The sequence below is a fragment of the Eleutherodactylus coqui genome, chromosome 6, assembly GCF_035609145.1.
Source record: "Eleutherodactylus coqui strain aEleCoq1 chromosome 6, aEleCoq1.hap1, whole genome shotgun sequence".
Lineage (NCBI taxonomy): Eukaryota > Metazoa > Chordata > Amphibia > Anura > Eleutherodactylidae > Eleutherodactylus > Eleutherodactylus coqui.
The window spans coordinates 195,915,436-195,934,745 of NC_089842.1; the positions used below are offsets into that span (position 1 = coordinate 195,915,436).

Genomic DNA, 19,310 nt, shown 5'->3' on the forward strand with positions numbered 1-19,310 from the left:
CTTAAGACTACCAGAGGGTTGCTATAAGCATGGGTTTCTACTGCATATTGGTTGGCATGGACCCAGAAGCCTCATTCAATAGGTCCAATCTCCATGCTGAAAGCCCAAAGTGGAATTCATATCACTTTTTTTTCCTCACAGGGTTTTTTTTTTTAAATCAATGAGCAAAGAAAAACCATGCTGTGTAGACTATGGCACAAATTTATGCCAGATGAATAGACATCTTAAATGATGTGGATTTGCCATGGATTTGATGCAGAACTAGTGCAGATTCCAACCTGCTGTGTGAAGAGGGCTTTAGGCCGAATGCCCACGGCCAGGTTGGATTCTGACTGTGAAATCCAGAGGCAAACGCTCGCTTTGGATCCCGCAGTGCAAATACAGCCGTGGGCACTGGGCGTTACTGATGTGGTGATGTAAAAAATATTGTTAAAGGCAGCATAAACGATGCAAACAAAATACCAACAGAAGCCACTATAGATAATATTCATACGTATTAAATTCACGTCAAGTCCTCTTTATCAGCTCCAACATGTATTGCACACAAGAGCGGACAATTCTGCATTACGGATGTTGCACCTTGGTGACATGAAGACCTCAAGAAGCTGGAAACTGAACAGTGAGCTAGTGCAGCCTTAATCCAAAGATGCTCTATATGGGAAACGCAATGGTTATTTTGGGCAATGCTTCAATTTTTCCTGTGCACCAACTTTGACAATTCTCCCACTATTGATTTGAGATCTGGAAACTCTTCAGGCCAATGAAGAAAAGTAAACCTCTCATTAGGTTTCTCAAGTCATTCCATTATGTCATGGTCCTTGTGACAAAGTGCAGAGTCCTGCTGAATGTATCCAGTATGCACGGTAAACAAACACGGATGATCCAGTCAACAAGCATTTGAAGTAAAGTTCAAGGGGAACATTTGGGAATTTTTAAATTGACATCTATGAATAATATTTGGATGATCGCTGTGTTCTGATGCCTGAATGTGTCCGTTATACAGCAACGCATAATTTGACAGTGTTTATTGCCTGTATACCATTGGTGGAGACATGTTTATAACCGCTAGGACGTCTCTTTATAGGATGGTATAATAAAATGTTTTGCAAGTTTCTGAAATACTTGTGTTTCAATCCCTTGTCATTTTTATCATTCTTGTTTACATCCTAAAGGAGGTAACCTTATGCAGACCTAACACTTTGGGTAGCTGAGTGTTGGTTACGATATATAGGCAATTAGGACTAAAAGTACCTTACATGGGCAGACTGCCTGACAACCAATCCAATGACTATTGCTGCTGTACTTTAACACAGATTCAATAGACCTTTAGTGAATGGTCAAGGAGTGGGCAAAGATCTCTTAAGGCCGCTTGCCTCCATTCACTGCAAACAGGCAGTGGTTCATAGATGACTGCATGGGCAGATAGTGGTTTGGTTTTTAGGTAAGCTAAAAACTAAGCAACTCCAACAAATTAACGTTTTCTCGCTCAGTACCCTCCTGCTTGCCGTGTGTACATGAGCCGACTATCACTGCTTCCAGCGATGATCACCTCATGTAAAGGGTACCTTAACCTATATGGATACAGTCTAGCAAACTACCTGGAAAGGAGGAAGTATATGTGCCAATTGTGTCTTTAGTTCAGGGATGATTTTCCAGACTGAATTAAACTAGCTGTGACAAGTACTAAGTCCGCTCAGTTTTCAACTACTGGATGTTTACAGCGAGGCTTCTTCTACATTATATTCCCCTTTCCAGTGCTGGATCTTCCATGCAGAATGTGTGAGGCAGAGATCTCTTTGGTCTCCAACTCACATAGTTTCCGCCTCTGTCAATCATTTAAACTAACCAGAAATGCGCACATTATAGCTATTTTCCATCCAGTGTAAAAGACAAAGCAAAGAGGTCTGTGTCTCACATATTGTCCCTTATGGGGCCCTCTAGGGTTTGTCTAGGGTTTGATGACACCAGCCCTGTGGAGAGAAAATGTCATGTGAAAGAAGCCTCAGCAGGGCTGTGGAGCCAGGTTCAGGTGGAGTGGAAGAAATATGTACCTACACTAACTCGTTTCAAATTAAGGATATTAGAAAAACCATTTATTAAAATACACTGAATGGCAATATTATTAGACACTCATCTAGTAGCTCATTGGACCTCCTTTGGCCTTCAGAACAGCAGTAATTCGTCATGACAGCTTCCACTGGGTGTTGAAATCGTTTTGCAGGAAAACTTTCTCAAGTGGGCAGAAAAGCATCTTGTAGTTGCTGCGAGGGTACACTGTCAGCACTGTGCAACAAACATCTGGGTTCATCTGACTAGGTGGTGTTTTTCTACTGCTCAGTGATCCAATTTTTCTGCTCTTTTGCCCACTGAAGTCCTGCTGTTTTGTTTCTTCTAGATAGCATTGGCGCTGGAGCTGGTCGTCTACCATTATATAGCCCATCTGTGCTAAGGAAGCCGAGTTGCACCTTTGGATGCGTTAGTTGGAGTAACAGCATTGTATGCTGCTGTGCAGCGCCTGTTCACCAGAACGATTTTTGACATTAGTCTCTGACCATTTGGTCAACTAGCTTTTAACATCCACTGAATCTCCTTTCTCTGGATGTTTTTCTCTTGACCACACCATTCTCTGTAAATTCTCAAAAGCACTGCAGGCAAACACCCACAAGGTTGGCAGTTTTTGAAATACTGGCACTGGCTAGTCTAGCACTAATGACCATATTTTGCTCAAAGTCACTCAGATCACTTGATTTCTCATTCTAATGGGGATTCACACAAACTGATCAACAGAAAACTTGCTCATTTAAAGGGGTTGTCTCGCGAAAGCAAGTGAGGTTAAGAACTTCTGTATGGCCATATTAATGCACTTTGTAATATACATTGTGCATTAAATATGAGCCATACAGAAGTTACTCACTTACCTTCCCTGCGCTGGCGTCCCCGTATCCATGGCTCCGTCTAACTTCAGCGTCTAATCGCCCGATTAGACGCGCTTGCGCAGAAGGGTCTTCTGCCTTCGGCTCGGTCTGGCACGAGCTGCGTTGTGGCTCCGCCCCCTTCTACGCGTCATCACGTAGCTCCGCCCCGTCACATGTGCCGATTCCAGCCAATCAGGAGGCTGGAATCAGCACCTGTGACGGGGCGGAGCTACGCGATGATGCGTAGAAGGGGCGGAGCCAGAAGGCCGCTGCTGCCGGATAGACCCGAGGGCAGAAGACCCTTCTGCGCAAGCGCGTCTAATCGGGCGATTAGACGCTGAAGTTAGACGGAGCCACGGAGACAGGGTCGCCAGCGCAGGGAAGGTAAGTGAATAACTTCTGTATGGCTCATATTTAATGCACGATGTATATTACAAAGTGCATTAATATGGCCATACAGAAGTGCTTAACCCCACTTGCTTTCGCGAGACAACTGCTTTAATGTTATGCTGCACTCGAGGGTCACATGTCTTAATTTCCATACAGGGAAGCTCTTATAAACTGAATGGCCAGTGTCGCTAATAAACTGGCGATTGAGATCATTAGGGGTCTCAGCTAATCTGCTGAGACCCCTAATGATCTCAAGAACAGCGGTCCCGTGTCCCCATCTTTCTCACTCCAGGTTGCTGCACCCCCTTCTTCCCAAAGTAAGGAAGAGACTGAATTAAGTACTGGTTGTGCAAGCACATCACTTTCAATTCACTTTCAATGGGACTGCCAAGCTACCTGAACAGTACCTGCTCAGGTATTTCCGTCAGCCCCATTGATGTGAACGGAGCACTGACCAGCACTCCCATTTAGAGTGATGCTACTCCGGGAAAAGAAGTGAACCCCACAATGACAGGAAAGTGTGACACAGGAGTCCCATCCTCGAGATCAGCGGCGATCTCAGTGGTGAGTCTTCCACTGATCAGCCAGTTATCCCCTATCCTTTGGCTAGGAAATAACATGAAATTCTGGAACAAGCCCTTTAACCCCTTGAGTGGCACGCCCGGAAATTTTCCGGGACGAGCTCCACTGCTCATAGCAACATAGCCCGGAAGATTTCCGGGCTATGTATCACTATGGGAGCTGCAGAGCACAATGCCACAAGCTGTGAGTGTGCTCTGCCTGCACAGACCCACACAGAGCAGTGCAAGGGCTTTGAAAAACCAGCAGAAGATATTGCCGACATGCCGGCAATTTCCTGCACTGGTTTGTTTACAGGTTGCCATAGAGACCATCGGCTTGTCAGAAGCAAGCCGATGGTCTCTGTGGCAGGGAGAGCTGGTTGTTAGCTGTCAGAGGACAGCTAGGTACTAGCTCTTACAGCAGAGTTCAGAGAAAACCTCTGATCTCTGCTGTGTTAACCCTTTACATGCTGCAGTCTATGTGACTGCAGCATGTAAAGGGCTGTCACTGCAGCATGTAAAGGGCTGTCACCATCGGACCCCCGGAATGTGATCAGGGGTCCTGATGGGTCCCTGTGTAAGTCCCCTAAAGGGACAAAAGAAAAAAAAAATTAAAAAAAAAAGTAAAAAAATTATAAAAAAAATAAAAACACTTCTCCCTTTACTTTGTAAAAAATCAAAAATACAATCACACATGTGGTATCCATGCATCGTAATGACCCAGAGAAGGAAGTTAATACATTATTTAACCCCTTAATGACATGGCCCCTTTTTTTTCTTTTTTCCCCCATTTCTTTTTTTCCTCCCCCCTGTTTAAAAAAATCACAAGTTGTCCCGCAAAAAACAAGCCCTTATATGGCTATGTCAATGGAAAAATGAAAAAGTTATGGCTCTTGAGACGCAACTGCAAAATTAGTTGAAATTCAATGATTAGACCATTTTAAAAAACCTGCCCTGGTGGGCACGACAGGGTGGTAGGAAACCCGCCACTCAAGGGGTTAAGCCTGCTTTTACTACAGTAACTTTATACATTTCTGAAGGAGTCAGAGTAGGAATCAGAAGTTTGACTTACTGGCTCCACAGCCCTATATATAATAAATTTAGATCTATGGTTTTTTGAGTTTGTTTATAGTAAAGGCAAGTTAACAATTGTAGTGATTTACCGGCATACATGAAAGAATTGGCTGACCTTTCATTCTCGTAAATAAGGTATAAGCAATACTCAAACTTGGAAAATCAATCTACCTTGTGAATGGTCATGCCTACAAATCGTGAAAAGAATCACAATTTTGCAAAAACCTGAATTGGGTACAAAATGTGCTCAAATCCAAATATATATATATCACCCAAATTAATCATGCAGGATAAGATGTCAAAATTTTCATTTCAAGTCCTGTGTTTTTCTTTTAATACAGAGTAAGATTTCAGACTCTACTAGATGGCTAGAGACCTCTTGTGGAAGTAGAGCGGCACCAGCTTTAAATTTATGAATGAAAATAAGTAATGAGGTTTATAAAAAGGTGAAAACGAGAGGGGGAAGAAAAAAATTACATATATATATATATATATATATATATACATACACACACACAAAAATATATATATTATATACATGTATAAAAAAATGTATTTCTATATACACATACATATTATACATATAGATGTATAAAAAAAAAAGTTATTATACCCACCCGATAATCGGGTTTTCAGGAGTCTCCACGACCGCACCACCTGAGATAGCCTCCCCCTGATAGGACAGGAACACACCGAGAGGTTAAAAGCTCCCCCCTTTCCCCACCTTCCTCAGTGGTTTCTAACGAATTGCCAGGGTAGGAGCTTAACTTAAATCTTTACCTGGTTTTTTTTTTTTTTAACCTATATTCCCTTTTTAAGGGAAATTATATTTCGTAATTTTTCTAGCACCTCCTATTTATCTATCTTCTTTGGGAGGGAATATACTGGTGCTGTCGTGGAGACTCCTGGAAACCCAATTATCGGGTAGGTATAATCTCTTTTTTCCCCCGTCGTCTCCACGACAGCACCACCAAAGACGTACCAACCTACTTATCTAGGGTGGGATTGCCGCCGAGAGGACCTTGCGGCCGAAGGCCATGTCCTCGTCCTGCTGCACCTTTACCCTATAATGTTTAACAAAAGTGTGCGGCTTCTTCCAAACTGCGGCCTTGCATATCTGCTCAACGGATGCTGAACTATGCTCGGCCCATGAAGACGCTACTGCCCTTGTAGAGTGGACTTTAAGAACCAAGGGGACTTCTTTCCCCAGGGCCCTATAGGATTCTGTAATGGCCAGGCGGATCCACCTGGCTATGGAGCTCTTTGCCGCTTTGCTCCCTTTGTTTGGCCTGAAAAATTGGACAAACAGATTGTCATCTCGTCTCCAGTGACTTGTGGTGTCAATATAACTCAGGACTGCTCTCCTGACGTCCAGGCAGTTTAGGACTCTTTCTCCCTCGTCTTTAGGTCTAATCGAAGAATGAGGGGATCACTACGTTTTGGGATCTATGGAAGGGAGACACTACTTTTGGCATAAAGGCTGGATCCGTTTTAAACACTAGTTTTGTGTCCGTGATTTCAAGGAACGGGTGGCGAATAGACAGGGCCTGTAATTCACTAACTCGTCTTGCTGAGGAAATGGCTACCAGGAAGACTGTTTTAATCGTAAGCATTTTTATTGGCAGTGCCTCGATCGGTTCGAAGGGTTCTGCTGACATAGCCTTCAGGACCCAATTAAGATTCCAGTCTGGAAACATTTGTGGGCCTGGGCCGTAACCTGTCTGCAGCAGTCAGAAATCTGCTGATCCACCTATTCTCTGAAAACTTGGTGTCACATATAGCACTAAGGGCTGCGACCTGCACTCTCAAGGTGCTTGGAGAGGCCCATCTCTAGGCCCCCCTGCAAGAACTCCAGGATCAAAGGGATGTCCGGAACGGAGTCCCGGGAATCTCTCCCCTGCCTCCATAAGGAAAACCTCCTCCAAACCTTTTGGTAGATAAGGTTGGTTGTCTTTTTCCTACTTAACATTAAAGTCTCGATTACCCTTTCTGAGAACCCTCTTCCTCAGTGTGGATTCCTCAAGATCCAGGCTGTTAGGTGGAGTCTGTCTACGCCCGGGTGGTTCAGTGGCCCGTGTTAGCAGATCTGCCCGAGCAGGAAGGATGACTGGATCCTGGGTGCTCAGAGTTGTCAGAAGATCGAACCAGCTTCTCTTTGGCCAGAATGGGGGTCACCAGGATCAGTGTGCATACCTGCGCTCTGAAATGCTGCAAGACTCTTGGAATCAGCGGTATTGGAGGAAAGGCGTACACAAGCCCCTCTCCCCAGTCGTGGCTTAGGGCGTCTATTGCTATTGGCCGATCCCCTGGTCTGATGGAGAAGTTCCTTGCCTTGGCGTTCTCCCTGGTCGCAAATAGATCTAGTTGTGGTCAACACCACTTGTTTGTCAGGATTCCGAATGTTTCCTAAGAAAGAGACCATTCTCCTGGATCTATCCGCCTTCTGCTGAGAAAATCCGCCCTCTGGTTCAGCACTCGTTTTAGATGTGTTGCTGAAATTGAGAGGACCTGGCCTTCTGCCCAGCGAAAGATTTTCTGCAAAATGCTCTGTAGAGCGTGTGACCTCGTGACCCCCTGGCACCAATTGTGGGTGACTGCAGTGGTGTTGTCCGACAGGATCTTTATATGTTGATTCCGTACTGAATCCCCCAGCTGTTGTAGGGTTTTCCAAACCGCCTGGAGCTCTCTGTAATTTGAGGATTGGTCTTTTACCTCCTATGGCCAAGGACCCTGAAGAAGCTGGCCTCCCACGTACACCCCCCATCCCCAGGCACTTGCGTCTGTCGTGATGTGTGTGGCTGGGTTTTGTATCCAGTGGACTCTCTTCCGCAGGTTCGCTGGGGATGTCCCACCAGCGCAGGGATAACTTCACTGAGCTTGGGATGCGCATTTTTGTCCCTAATGAGGACTGTCTTTTGTCCCAAACTGAAAGGACTGCGGTCTGTAGGGCTCTGGTATGAGCCTGGGCCCACGCTACCCCCGGAATGCATGACGTCAGGCTTCCTAGGAGAGACATGGCCTCCCGGATTGTACATGATTGTCTCCGCAGGAGGGTTTTGACCAGCCGACAGACCTTCTGTACCTTTATCTCGGGAAGAAAGGAGCACTGAGATTCCGAGTCTAGCGTTATGCCCAGGAATACTTTTTTCTGCTGGGGTCTAGGCTGGATTTTTCCCAGTTTATTATCCATCCTAGGAACTGGAGCAGGTCAAGCACTGTCGCCAGGTGTTCTGTTAGGAGTTCTCTGGACCCTGCTACAATCAAGATGTCGTCCAGGTAGGGTATTATCAGGATGGATTTCTTCCTCAGGTAGGCGGCTACCTCTGCCATGATTTTGGTAAAAATTCGGGGCGCTGAGGAAATCCCGAAGGGCAGGCATCTGAACTGCAGGTGACTTGTTCTTCCGCCCATATCCACTGCGAACCTTAGGTATTTTTGAGAGTCCTTGTGGATCGGCACATGGAAGTATGCGTCTTTTAAATCTATAGACGCCATATAGGCTCCCCTGGGTATCAGCTTTATTGTTGAGGAGATTGACTCTATCTTGAATTTCCGGTACCTGATGAAGGCGTTCAGAGGCTTCAGGAAGAGCCAGGAGTAGCTGCCCCGGGTTTCTTCGTTCAGAGGTACAGAGGATATTGCGTTTGACTCCTGTAGTTCTCGAACGCTCTGTTATAGTAGGCGCAATTGTTGTGCTGAGCCCCTTGTGGTGACATTTTCTTCCGCGAGGGGGTGGGGGACGGGACGGGGCACCAGTTCTATTTGGTATCCCTGCTGTAGGATCTTTGGGATCCATGCGCCCTCGCAGATCGCGGCCCATCGATCCGCAAAGCTCCCCAGCCTTGCCCCCACTGGGATGGCGTCAGGGTCTCTGCTTCGTTGGATCCCCCTGGTGGGGGTTGAAGAGGAACTTTCTCCCTCTGCCCCCTTTGCGGTAACTCCAACGGCCTGTCTTGCGTTTGCCTCGGTAAGACTCGGGCTGTTGCGCTGGGGCCCGAAAAAGGTCTCTCCCCCCCCTGTTGCCTTTCCACTGGGAATCCCTTCTTCCTGTCGGCCACCTTCTCGAGGATTTTGTCGAAATCCGGGCCGAATAGAAACTGGCTGTGGAACGGAAGAGGACACAGCTTGTTCTTAGAGGCTAAATCGCCCAACCACGACTTCAGCCATAAGACCCTTCTGGCAGAATTAGACAGGGCTGTCGCTTTTGCGGAGAGCTTTACTGTCTCTGCCGATGCGTCCGCCAAGAAGTTTGTGGCCATCCTTAGGGTAGGGAGAGAGTTTAGAATCTGCTCCCTCAGAGTTTTATTTGTTATATGGAGCTCCAGCTGCTCTAACCACACTCCTAGGGTCCTGGCCACGCAAGTGGCTGCGACCCCTGGTTGGAGTAGGTTTGCTGCTGCCTCCCACAACCTTTTCAGGAGGCCTTCAGCCTTCCGATCCATTGGATCCTTTAATTGCGCGACATCCTCGAAGGGCAGGGTCGCTTTTTTAGCCACCTTGGCCACCGAGACATCCACCTTGGGTACATCTTCCCAGTTTGCGCATACCTCGTCCTCAAACGGGTATCTTCTTTTAACCACCCTAGTGGAGAAAGATCCCGCGTCGGGCTTCTTCCATTCTTTTTGGATCATTTTGGTAATGTTATTATAGACTGAGAAGGTGTGTCTACGCCTCTCCCCCAGTCCCCTGAATATCTCATCTTGTAGAGTACGCGGTTCTCTGGATTCCTCCATTTTAAGCGTAGCCCTGACCGACTTAATGAGCTCTGTTAAGTCGTCTTGGTGAAATAAATATTTTTTGTACTCTTTATCGTCAGAGGACTCTTCGGGCGCCGGTTCCTCCTGCTCTGACCCGACCGAGCTCTCGGGGTCTGAAGGCTCTTCTGGGATATACGCCCTTTTTTGGCGCTTAGGCCTGGATGCCCCCGCTGGTGGCGCTATTTGCGATGTCAGAGCTGATCGCACCTTCTCCTTAACCAGCTTCCTGACGTCTTCCAGTCCCCCTCCCCCCCCCCCCAATTCCTCCTTAACTAGCCTGGCTATGCATGCCTTGCATAAAGGCCTCTCGTACGTAGCTGGCAGCCTTGCCCCGCACTCTGCACACCTTTTGAGTTTTGTTCTGGGAGAGGCGTCTTTTTTATCCCCCTGGCAGACAAACAGTTTTTTTGCGGATAAGAGTGCAACATTCCAAACATAAATACATTGGATCTTTGCATAGACATTTTGCCGCGCTGGATACTTACGGTCCCCGCTGTGGCTGAAGATTCAGCAATGTCCGGTGCTGGAGCACTCATCTCTTATACCAGTGCTGCAGACACCCAGGAGCAATCTTAAGCCGGCCTGATAGTAATGGCTTAATTCACCACTTCTCCTCTATCAGGTTCCTTTTGGCCTTTTGTTTTTCAAATTTGGCGCCTCTGTGCCAAGCCCCGCCCCCTCCTCGCGTCCTGTAAAGCCAGCGCGATGACGTCACTGCGCCGGACACGTGACGCGGCGCCCCTCTCCCCCCCCCCCGCCTGGCAGCACACACACAGGGCAATATATAATCTATTCCCCCCCGCTCCCCCCCCCAGCACACACACAGGGCAGCATAAAATGTATCTGCCGCCCCAGTAATAGGCAGTCCCCCACCCCTAGTAATTAGCGGCAGGCCCCCCCCCTCGGTGGGAAGCGGCCCCGCCCACCCAGTAGTAAGGGGCCGCGCCCCCCCCCCCGGATAGTAAGCGGACCCCCCCCCCCCCGGATAGTAAGCGGACCCCCCCCCCCCCCCGGATAGTAAGCGGACCCCCCCCCCCGGATAGTAAGCGGACCCCCCCCCCCCGGATAGTAAGCGGACCCCCCCCCCCCCGGATAGTAAGCGGACCCCCCCCCCCCGGATAGTAAGCGGACCCCCCCCCCCCGGATAGTAAGCGGACCCCCCCCCCCCCCGGATAGTAAGCGGACCCCCCCCCCCCCCGGATAGTAAGCGGTCCCCCCCCCCCCCCCGGATAGTAAGCGGACCCCCCCCCCCCCGGTAGTAAGCAGACCCCCTCAGTAGTAAGCAGCCCCCCTCAGTAGTAAGCAGCCCCCACCCCTCAGAAATAACCCCCCCCAACCCATATACTTACCTCCTTCCTGCCGTCAGCATTGCTCCCTCTCTGCTTGCCCTGAGCCCGGAGCAGACTGTAGTCAGTGTGCAGCACAGAACGCTTCCTCCTCAAGTCCTCTCCTGCGTAACTAATGAGCAGGGGACTCTGGGAGGAGGATCCTGGCTGCACACTGACGTTAGTGTGCGCCGGGATCAGTGGCAACAGCGCGATTACCAGCGGGGAGCTGCGGCACCCCAGCTGGTAATCGCTTCAGTGGTGAGCGGCGTCGGCACGCCGCTGGCCACATAACATGAGGCAGCGGGCCGGATTCGGCCCGCGGGCCTTGTGTTTAGAACAAAAGTTCCCGGCGGTGCCGCGGACCGGCACTAAACACCTAACGGCCCGGTCCGCGGACCGGGGGTTGGGGACCCCTGCTCTAGAGTGTCCATAAGTGTAACAAGACTGCAAGAGAGAATGGCAACTTGCACGGTATTACAGACTGTGATACAACAACCATCCAGTTCAACATGGCAGAACAGATCATTAAATGGATTCATGGCATGGTAGTACGTCATTAAATGGATTTATAACGGAACAATACATATGACAATGTAAACAAACTATATTGAAACTTGCAATCATCTTATCTAATTGGCCACAAACTAAGCATTTGTTCTACTGACATTTGTTGTTCACACAGATAAGTTGAGTTTGCAGAACACAGTGTAAATGGAGTATTATAAAGTGCATTTTTCAGACAGATGATCGCTCAAAAGTCGCTCAAATGATAGTTTGAGTGACAGTTTTGAGCGATCATCTTTGCATACTTTATAGTAGCTAATTAGCTACTATACAGCTATGCAGGCACAGCGGCACACCGCCGCTATCTCTCGGCAAACACTACAGCTGTTCTGCATGAACAAACAGCTGTAGTGTTCTCTGTGCTTACAGCCCATGTCCCACTGTGAATTCACAGCAGGACACAGAGAATCTTATCAGTGCAGCCGCTGATAACAGGCAGATAACAGCTAATCGCTCAATTCTAGCAAGCTAGAATTCGTCAATCAACAACTCGTGCATGAAAACTGCACGATGTCCCTGCATTTAGACAAAACGAGAATCGCTCAAAAGATTCTTTGGAGCGAATTTTGAGTGATTCTCGTTGTGTCTAAATCAGCCTTAAAGCTGGCTATGAATGTCAATCTTGTATTTTCATTTTTCATATACAATACGGCCTGTTTAATCATAGGAAGTTTTGATGTTACTCAGTAATTCAGTAAGAATAGAAATGTACAGAATGGAATACTAATTATATAATATATAGGCTTATTATATATTATATATATGTATATTATAGGCTGGGTATAGTCTGCACAGGGGAAGCAAACTTCATTTTTTCTTCTTAGCATCACATTTCCTACTCCCAGCAGCCTATATTCATAGTCTTGTGTGCCCCAATGAAATGCATGAGAAAAGATAAGAATCAAGGGGTTGCAACGGCCTAGTCAAAGTCTAGACCTTAACCCAATCCAAATACTGAGGCAGGGCTTAAGAGAGCTGAGAGTAAACGAATGCCCACAAACCTCCATGAGCTTAAACAGCGTTGTAAAGAAGTGTGGGCCGGGATTCCTCAAGAACGATGTTATTGCTTTCTATAGGACGTCCATCAATCTATAACTTCAAGCTACTGCCGCTAAAGATGGTTCTACAAGCTACTGATTCATGGGGTGTACTTTATCTTTCATATACAGCAAAATTTGTTAAATAAATAATGACAGCGATGATACATGGTTCATCTGAGGTTGTATTCACCTAATTTTAAGACCTAAGAACCAGATGCTATTTTCATTGTGTCCTGACAAGTATCTCAGCCGTGTTTTGTGCAATATTGCTGCTTTTTTTGCGGCAATATTGCGACTTTGTGGCGCTCTTTTGTCAGGATTCTCGTGGGGGGGGGGGGGGGCTGGCTTGAAATAGAAGCCCTACCCCAAAAATAATCTCTGGCTGCATTAAAAAATATATATTTATACACACATTACTATCATAGAATTGAATGACTGTGATTGGTTCTCGAGTACCACAGCTCAGCCAAGGAGAGCCAGTGCTTCCGGGAGGCGGCGTTTTTGAAATCTCTGACCAGGAAGTGCCAGAGCTTCAGGAGAAATGCGGCGGAGTGGACAGCACCTGTTAGGTAACGTATGTTTTTTGTTTTATGTAGCTAGGGCTTATTTTATAGACAAACAGTAGGACTTCCTAATGTAAAAGTTGCATCACATCGCATGCAAACCGCGATTACGTGCAATGCAACACAAAGGAAGGGTCCATGGGGAAACATGGGCTACAAAAGATCACAAAATTGCAGCTGTATAGTGCATGCTGCAATTTTTTTTTTCTTGCAATGTAGCAGCCTGCAAAACATCGCTAATATAAAAGGAACACATTGGAAAGTATGGGCTTCACATACATGCAATTTGTAGCACTGTCACATCGTGAGAAGAAAAAAAAAAAAATGTTGTTACCCGTGTGAAAGCGGCACAAGAGTCCACGCTCATGGCCACCAGCTAAGATCTTTCTTTTCATTGTTTTTATCAATCTTGCCATTTTCTGCCAGGTGATGCATCGACCGCCTCTTCCTTCCAGACAAAAATATGAACTTCTGACTTGCATTAGAAACAAGGATACACTTTCCTAATCCCTGCATTGTGTTTTGCATATTCAACAGCACCGTATTGTGAGGCACTAGCGGCCATAAAGCACTTCCTTGGACAATAAACTGCCAAAAAAGAGGTCTTCGTTGGGTCTCTTCCTAACACCCTGAAGCCATTGCAGATTAGTTTTTCAATGTCGAAAACAGAAAAACCGCAAGGGGGCAAATACTTTCGCAAAACACTGTACATTCAAAAACAGACACATACTTCTGAATTGATTCTTGCATTTGCTAAACATTTAAGACATAGAAGCTCACCAGAACATCATGTACTAAGGCCTGGTATGTCCATGTGTGGTGAAGAGGAGTGGCGAGGTCTATATTTCTATCCACAAGAACTAACAAAGGTCTCTGGAAGCTGAGGGCAATAAAGAAGACAAAGCTTATTAACTATTGCACGCTGGTTAACTTAAGTAATATCCTAACCTCATAGGATACAAATACTCTTATCATAACTATGAAAGGGCATTCAGCTTTTTAACAAACCGTGAAGTTCTGCAAGAGCACAAGCTGTAACTTTACAACGTAACAAAAACAATTTCCACCACTGATTTTTTTCCAGTCTCTATTTTCCAGGAGTTCACCATATGGTATCAATGAAAGGCTACCAAACATTCTGCAGGTCAAGAAGATTACTTGGTATTGCCAAGTAATACTTTTTGTAACTACTTTTTCACAATAAAAACGCTTAAAGGGGTTTTACAGGTAATAAAACAAAAACAAAAAACACACATATTCACCTGTCTTTAGCCCCATGGGACCCAGCGGAGCCACTCAGCTGTGTCCCGGGAAAGCCTAAAACAGGTTAGTATGCATTTTTTAAAAATTATTTTATCACCTGTCTAGTCATTAAATGTTTTTCTTATAATCACACAACCCCTTTACATAATTGTATTTGCATCACTGCATTACAAGACTCATAATATTTTTATTTCTCCACCAAGCTGCGTGAGGTATTGATGTTTGCGGGATGAGTTGTAGTTTCCATTGGTAGCACTTTGGGGTAGTTTTTTGATAGTATCTTATTGACTTTGGGTCAATCAATACGATTACTGCAATACCAAATAAATATGTTTTATTTTATTACTTAGGCACAATAAAAAAAAACACAAAACTATATATATATATATATATATATATATATATATATATATATATATATATATATATATATATATATATATATATATATATATATATATATATATATATTTATTTATTTATTTATTATATATAAAAAAAATAAATAAAAGATAATTGTGTTAGCATCCCCACTTTCCACAACCTATAAATTTTTAAAGAGCCGTGGGAGGCCTGCAGTTTTCATTTTTTGGGTACATACGACCTTTTGATCGCTCTTTATTGTTTTTTTTTCAGAGAAGGATGAAGGGGACTTGAAGATGCAGTAGTTCGCTGTTATACTACAATGCACTACTAATTTTGTACAATGTAGTGTACATTTGATACTCAGCAATCAGACTTTGCCAGAGGCAGGGATAGGCTGGTATGCCTAACAGAAATGGAAACTTTAAAGAGGTTGTCCAATTGTAAACTACTGATAGCCTATCTTCAGGACAAGTCATCAGTAGTAGATCAGAGGCGGTCCACCACCAGGGATCCCTGTTGATCAGCTATTCGCTGCGCTGTTGAGCTCATCCACGCAGATTTCTGCAGAAAGCAGGCAGCTCAGTTCTCACTACAGTGGCCAGGTTTATTATTACAAGCAAAGTTCCAACTCAATGCAATGGGCCTAAGGTCTCTAAGTGAGCACCATAAAATCATGCACAGGTGGTCATTAAAGGGGTTGTCCCGTGCTGAAATCAAAAAAAATTTTTTTCCACAGACCCCACCTTAGCAGACAGTTAAAAAGAATCCATTTGTTATTTTAAAAAAATTTTCTTCTCCAGTCTTGCGTTCCACTGCCGATTACAGCCACTTCATTGGCTGATCGGCACCACGTGACGGAGGCGGAGCTACGATGACGCGGAGAAGAGGGAGGAGCCAGGACGCAGCTCGTGTGCCCGGAGGGAGACAGAAGAGGATTCCTCTGAGCAAGCGCGACTGTTCGTGCGACCAGAGAAGAGGCTTCATCATCGCCATGGAGACGGGGACGCCAGCGCCGGAGGGGGTAAGTATAACTTCTGTATGGCCAATATTTAATGCACAATGTATATTACAAAGTGCATTAATATGGCCTACAGAAGTGCATAACCCCACTTGCTGTCGCAGGACAACCCCTTTAAGAGGTTAATATATGCAAAGTTATACAAGACCAATTTCAGGGGGCTATATAAAAAAAAAAATGATTTGTTTTAATGTAGCAATTACCTGAACTGTCCGGTCCCAAGATTATCTCCAGTGAACAGACTATTTCTGGCATCTCGAAGATTTTCACGTAACTTCTTATCCAGTTTCTAAAAAAAAATAAAAAAATAAAAAATATATGACAGTATTAACAGAGATGGATCAAGGTAAGCATCCATGTTATTACGTGGAATCAATGCATAAACAGTAGTTTTGTAGGATAACCCTCTATCTTTAAAGCTTCAACATCTCAATGACAGCATTTCTGAGCAATAAAATGAGCAATTCTGTTCAACTGTCTTCCTCCACTCAGGGCCGGCTGCTCTGAACCATAATGGAAAGTGGACCTGTTAAAGCAGCTCCCATTCTAGCAGATGTAATCCAATCTATGTATTACTGGGCAACCATTACTCTGAATGGCCACCTTGGAATATTACATGTACCAGGCAGCAGCAGCTGCAGGAGTGATGCCTGGCTGACTAAAGCTTTCCCCAGCAAAATTAGCTGTTTGCCAATATGCAAGGGGCTCCGAAATGAAACATGTTGTCTCCGCTGAAATAATACCTTTAATTATTCAATTTACAAAATAAAGTAGATTTTAACCCCTTTAGGCAAAAATAAAAAAGCATACATGTACTCCCTACAACAGCAGGGAATATAAGTAAAAATACATATTTGGTATCGCTGCGTCCGTAAAAGTTCAATCTATCAAAGTAGCGCATTATTTTTGCGGCACAGTGAACGTTGTCCGAAAAAAAAATAAAGAACGCCAGAAATGCACTTTCAGTTACTGTCTCCCAGAAATAACGCAATAAAAAGCAATCAAGAAGTCATATGTATTCCGAATTAGTACTATCGGAAACTACAGGACATCCCGCAAAAAATGGGCCTTTGCTCAACTACGCCGACAGAAAAATAAAGTTATTGCGTGCACAGAAGATGGCGGCAGAAAATTGAAAAAATTAAATGTCTTTGGGGAAAAAAAAAAAAACTATACAAGTTTGGTATCCTAGCAATTGTACTGACCCATAGGATAAAGTTATCATGTAGTTTTTGTTGCAGTTTGTGCACCGTAGAAACCAGACGCACCGAAAGATGGCGGAATGTTTTTTTCTTCCATTTTACTCCACTTGTAATTTTTTTTAAAAGTTTTTCAGTACATTAAATAGCACCATTAAAAACTACAACTCGTCCCGCAAAAAACAAGCCCTCATACAGCGACATCGATGGATAAATAAAGGAGTTATGATTTTTTAAACAGGGGAGAAAAAAAATGAAAATGGAAAAAAAAAGGGTCGCGTCATTAAGGGGTAAAGTGATGCAACAAAAGCACTACATGAATTTTGGTATGGTCATTGCACCGACCAACAGAACAACATTACATTTTTGAAGCACTATGTACACCGTAAAAACAAGACACTGCCTTACAAAGGCGTTATGATTTTTTATTTTATTTTTTTAAAGCAGAGAGGAAAAAAAAGAATCGAAAAGTGGCTCGGAAGTGAAGAGACCAATGTCCCGACAACTCAAATATGTTATCCTTTATATATACTGCTCACCTCTGCAACCATCCCGGCAGCATTGCCCCTTGGACATCTGATGATAGGCACTGCTCCTATAGAACAGAAACAAGTTTTATAAAGTTTATATTCCTGTCAATGAGTAAAGACAAATGACACCTTGGTGCTAAAATGTCAGTCTATTATAAACTCATTAAAGCACAGTTCTAACTAAAGTCCCTGTAAATTATGGTATATGGTCTTAATTAGGAAGGAATAAAAATTAAAGAGACCCAGAGACCATCTTTTGAACCCCTCTCAGAGCACCATAAGGTAGTGATAGTCACAGTGATTGGTGTATTGTGTGGATTTGTGCAGTAGTTTTGGAGAAATGTATATTTTATTAGCAGCAGCCAGACACAGAACTAACTTGAAGCCTGGGTTCACACAGGGCGGATTTGCCGCGGTTTTGCCGCAGCAAATCCGCCCGCAGCCGCTAATCTCGGGATTAGCCAGCCATGTGGACGAGATTTCTCAGAAACACGGGACGGCCAATTTAAAAGATGCAGCACATCTATTTGTTTACTTTCGTTGCGGCCGCGCTCTCCTCTATAGGAGCGCCGGCGGCAACGGAAAAGCAAGCGGCTGGGCCGCTTCAAAGCCGCCGCGGGTTTTTCCGCGGCAGTTCTCCTGGCGGAAATCTCGCTATTTTTGCTGCTGCCAAACTGCGGGATTTCCGGCGGGAATACGCCCAGTGTGAACCCAGCCTAAAAAGTCCACCCCTCTGAGCCCTGCTTTATTTAAACTGCATCCGTGAGTTCCCAGTAAAATCAGGGATCTGTGGTCTGAAGTTCTCTGGGGTAATCCACTAAGCATCAGATGAATTGGGTTCCTCTGAGGGGTTAGTTGTTGGTTGCCTTTTCAGAGGTAGAGGGGGAGGGGTCAGTCTCACTTGGTGATGAAGAGAATAATGCTAGAAAAGTGGGGTCATGTTCATTAGCCGAGTCTGACTCGATTATTGCAAAAGCCTCCTCCGTAGTAAATATCCTGCAGGTCATACTAGAGATATTTAAATTTATAAATTTATTATGCAACTTAATAAATTTTAGTTTTTTTTTTTTTTTTTGAGGGTGTGACCCAGTGATCACTGGGACAGGGTTGGGAACACAGCAGAAACTTTTGATTTTTGTGATAGTGTTAAAAGAAAACTTTTTTTTATATACTGATGGATACACTGACAAGATCAGAACCTACACTAAATATACGGGCTAAATTAACACTACACTGACTGACACTGATTACTGTACTAACACAATAATATACTGACTGACCAATCACAACAAGATTGGGGCAGGACCACTGTGATTGGTCCCCCAGTAGCAAGTAGTTATTGGCTTCTGACTATGCTGGCAGACATCACTACAGTGTCTCCACCACGGCAACACTTAACACAGGACGTAAGCTTATGGCGTATTGTTCTGAATACCAGGCACCCAGAATGTAAACGTAAGAACCTAAGTCCTGTGACGTTAAGGGGTTAATATACACACACACACACACACACACACACACGCACACACACACACACAGGCTTATTTACTAATACTATCTAAAATATAGACTGTGCAAATTAGACTAGACAGTCTTAAAAATGTGTCAGCTTTATCATACAATGAAAAATCTGTCGAATTTTAAGACTGTCAAATCTAAAAGGGCCATTTACCCTGGACGATCACTAAAAATTCGCTGATCGGCGATAGTTTTAGCAATAAGCGGTGCGTGTAAATGGGCGCG

The 19,310-nt window shown here is 44.9% G+C and overlaps 1 protein-coding gene across 1 annotated transcript in view; it reads right to left on the reverse strand.

The window, feature by feature from the left end:
* SCFD1 (sec1 family domain containing 1) overlaps window positions 1-19,310 on the reverse strand; it is a 104,764-nt gene that overhangs the window by 64,085 nt on the left and 21,369 nt on the right. The window contains exons 8-10 of the mRNA XM_066608574.1: window positions 17,577-17,632; window positions 16,042-16,127; window positions 13,972-14,071 (exon numbers count right to left, since the gene is read on the reverse strand). Of these exons, the coding sequence (XP_066464671.1) occupies window positions 13,972-14,071; window positions 16,042-16,127; window positions 17,577-17,632 (242 nt within the window). The remainder of the gene's footprint in view (window positions 1-13,971; window positions 14,072-16,041; window positions 16,128-17,576; window positions 17,633-19,310) is intronic.